At 45.0% G+C, this 2,269-nt stretch overlaps 1 protein-coding gene across 3 annotated transcripts in view; it reads right to left on the bottom strand.

The window, feature by feature from the left end:
* Window positions 1-562: 562 nt before the first annotated feature.
* Window positions 563-2,269, bottom strand: part of DDX59 (DEAD (Asp-Glu-Ala-Asp) box polypeptide 59) — a 17,612-nt gene continuing 15,905 nt past the window's right edge. For all 3 annotated transcript variants that reach the window (XM_010831075.1, XM_010831076.1, XM_010831074.1), the window contains one exon: window positions 563-1,069. In XM_010831075.1, the coding sequence (XP_010829377.1) occupies window positions 806-1,069 (264 nt within the window). In that variant the 3' untranslated portion in view covers window positions 563-805. The remainder of the gene's footprint in view (window positions 1,070-2,269) is intronic.

Here is a 2,269-nt window from a genome sequence, read left to right as displayed (position 1 = left end):
CTAGGAAAACAGCATCAACATGAAACTAAACGTTGCAAAGCAGCATTCACGTAACTCGTTATTTCAATCAGCGCGCACGCCTTCCAAGTCCCTTCGGTCGTGTCCTACTTGTGATGCCACGGACTGCAGACCTCTATCCACGGATTCTCCAGGCAAGAACACTGGAGTGGGTTGCCGTTTCCCTCTCCAGGGGATCTTTCCAACCCAGGGATCAAACCCACGTCTCCTCTGTCTCCTGCACCGGCAGGCGGGTTCTTTACCACTAGCGCCACCCGGGAAGCCCATTTGCTAAGCAGCCCACGTTAAAGGAGAGTTTGTTTACCCAGCCGAAAGGAAAACGGAGAGAGAAAACAGATATCTTACGTTTCTTTTAAGGAGTGCGGACCAGTTTTTCCATTGTTTTGTCATCTACTTTTCCCTAACATTCATTGATTCAACAATAATCCAGGTGCCAACATGCATGCACACAAGAGATACGAAACAGAAGAGTCACCATCTGAGTCAGGCCATGCAGGTTTCTGCTTCTGACGATAGCTAGGAGCAATATTGACTGGAAAAAAAAAAAAGGACTTTTCCCAGAGAGAAAAAAATTTTATTTAGCAATTCACTTTCTGATGTTTTTAATTTAGGAAAATTAAAAAGGTAAATAAATACAATATGCCTGTATAAACTTAATTATTAAAACTTTTTACATCGTGTTAATTTTGTTTCATGTCCATGTCACATTTATCAACCCACACAGTAACAGTGTACAGAAGTTTCACTGACGATACACAATAAAAATGATTTAAGGTGGCATAACAAGTCACTTCTGAGCATTACTTCTATCGTGCTTTCTAATAATGTCCATAAGATTGGCCCCCGTAACCAGACTGTCCTGTGTCTGTCTGTCTTTTTGCTGTTCCTTTCTCTTCTGGTCGTGAAGGTAAGGGGAATTTAACAGCTGTGGGGGGAGAAGGGACCCTGTGGGTTTCACACGTTTTGCAATGTCCCAGAAGAGTCTTTTCGAGTTGTTATTGATGAAAGTGATCGCTGTTCCATGTTGACCTAATCGCCCCACTCTTCCAATCTGAAATGAAACGCAAAGGACATTTTCAAAACGCTCACACGAAATCCTCACGTCTCTTGAAAGAAATTGAACAGTAGTATTTAAAGAGGTTTCACTACGATGAGTATTTGTCCAGATGGCATCTGCTGAGTTGGTCCTCCCAATATACCTGTGACATCAATTTAGGGGGCTGCCATTAGCACAGTCCAAATAGAAAACAAAACCAGTAAGAGTACTGTCTGTGAAACTTGTGTTTCGGTCACGCGCGCGCGCGTGTGTGTGTGTGTGTGTTTGTATGTACATGCAGGAGTAAGGACACAAAGATGCTTCTTACTGCGAATGAGTTATGGTAAAAACTTTTCGAAAGCTACTACAATTAGGGGTGAAAGGACTACCTTCCTCAGGGCACTTAGATGCCTTGAGGTCTGAGGTTGAAGCAAATCCGCTTTTGCATGAAGTTATTTCTCTTTCTGACAGAACTAAACACACACAAATTTGTGGAGACCTATGATAAGGAAGAAAACTGACATGTCTCCAAATATACTGAGAAACTCTTCAAAAGGGAGAGAAAGACACAATCCTGGTCAATTTCTGCTCCTTAATTGAAAATGAAGTATATTCAGATTATTTAAATGAATCGATTGTTCCTCCCACTAGGAATTTCTCTTACAGATGTATTTGCAGGAGAGGCCCCGGCAGCTGAGTGCCTGGGTGTTTACCACCACCGCGCTGGAAACATCTGGTCATCCAGCAGCGAGGGATTTGTTAAACAAATGACAGGACATCCATGTAATACACTCCCACGCAACCACAAAAACAGAACGAGCCAGATTCAACAAGAAAAGCCTTTAAAGCGCTCAGAACAGTGCCTGCCCTCGGCTAAGCACTCAGTGCATACTAACACTTGGTGAAGGCACCTCGGGTGAGCCGTGAGAAGGCAAGACGTCAGAGATTCATTCACTAACAAAGGGAGGAGGCCTGGCGCAGATGCGGCACACGCACATGCTGCTGTTCAGCCGCTCAAGTCGTGTCTGACTCTTTGCAGCCCCGTGGACTGCAGCCTGCCAGGCACCTCTGTCCACGGGATTCTCCAGGCAAGAATACTGGAGTGGGTTGCCATGCCCTCCTCCAGGGGATCTTCCCGATCCAGGGATTGAACCCACATCTCTTGCATTGGCAGCTGGATTCTTTACCACTGAGCCACCGGGGAAGCCCCATGGA

Source organism: Bison bison, unplaced genomic scaffold (assembly GCF_000754665.1).
Source record: "Bison bison bison isolate TAMUID 2011002044 unplaced genomic scaffold, Bison_UMD1.0 scf7180017864524, whole genome shotgun sequence".
In the NCBI taxonomy this organism is placed as follows: Eukaryota; Metazoa; Chordata; class Mammalia; order Artiodactyla; family Bovidae; genus Bison; species Bison bison.
This window is presented reverse-complemented; position numbering and strand designations above follow the sequence as displayed.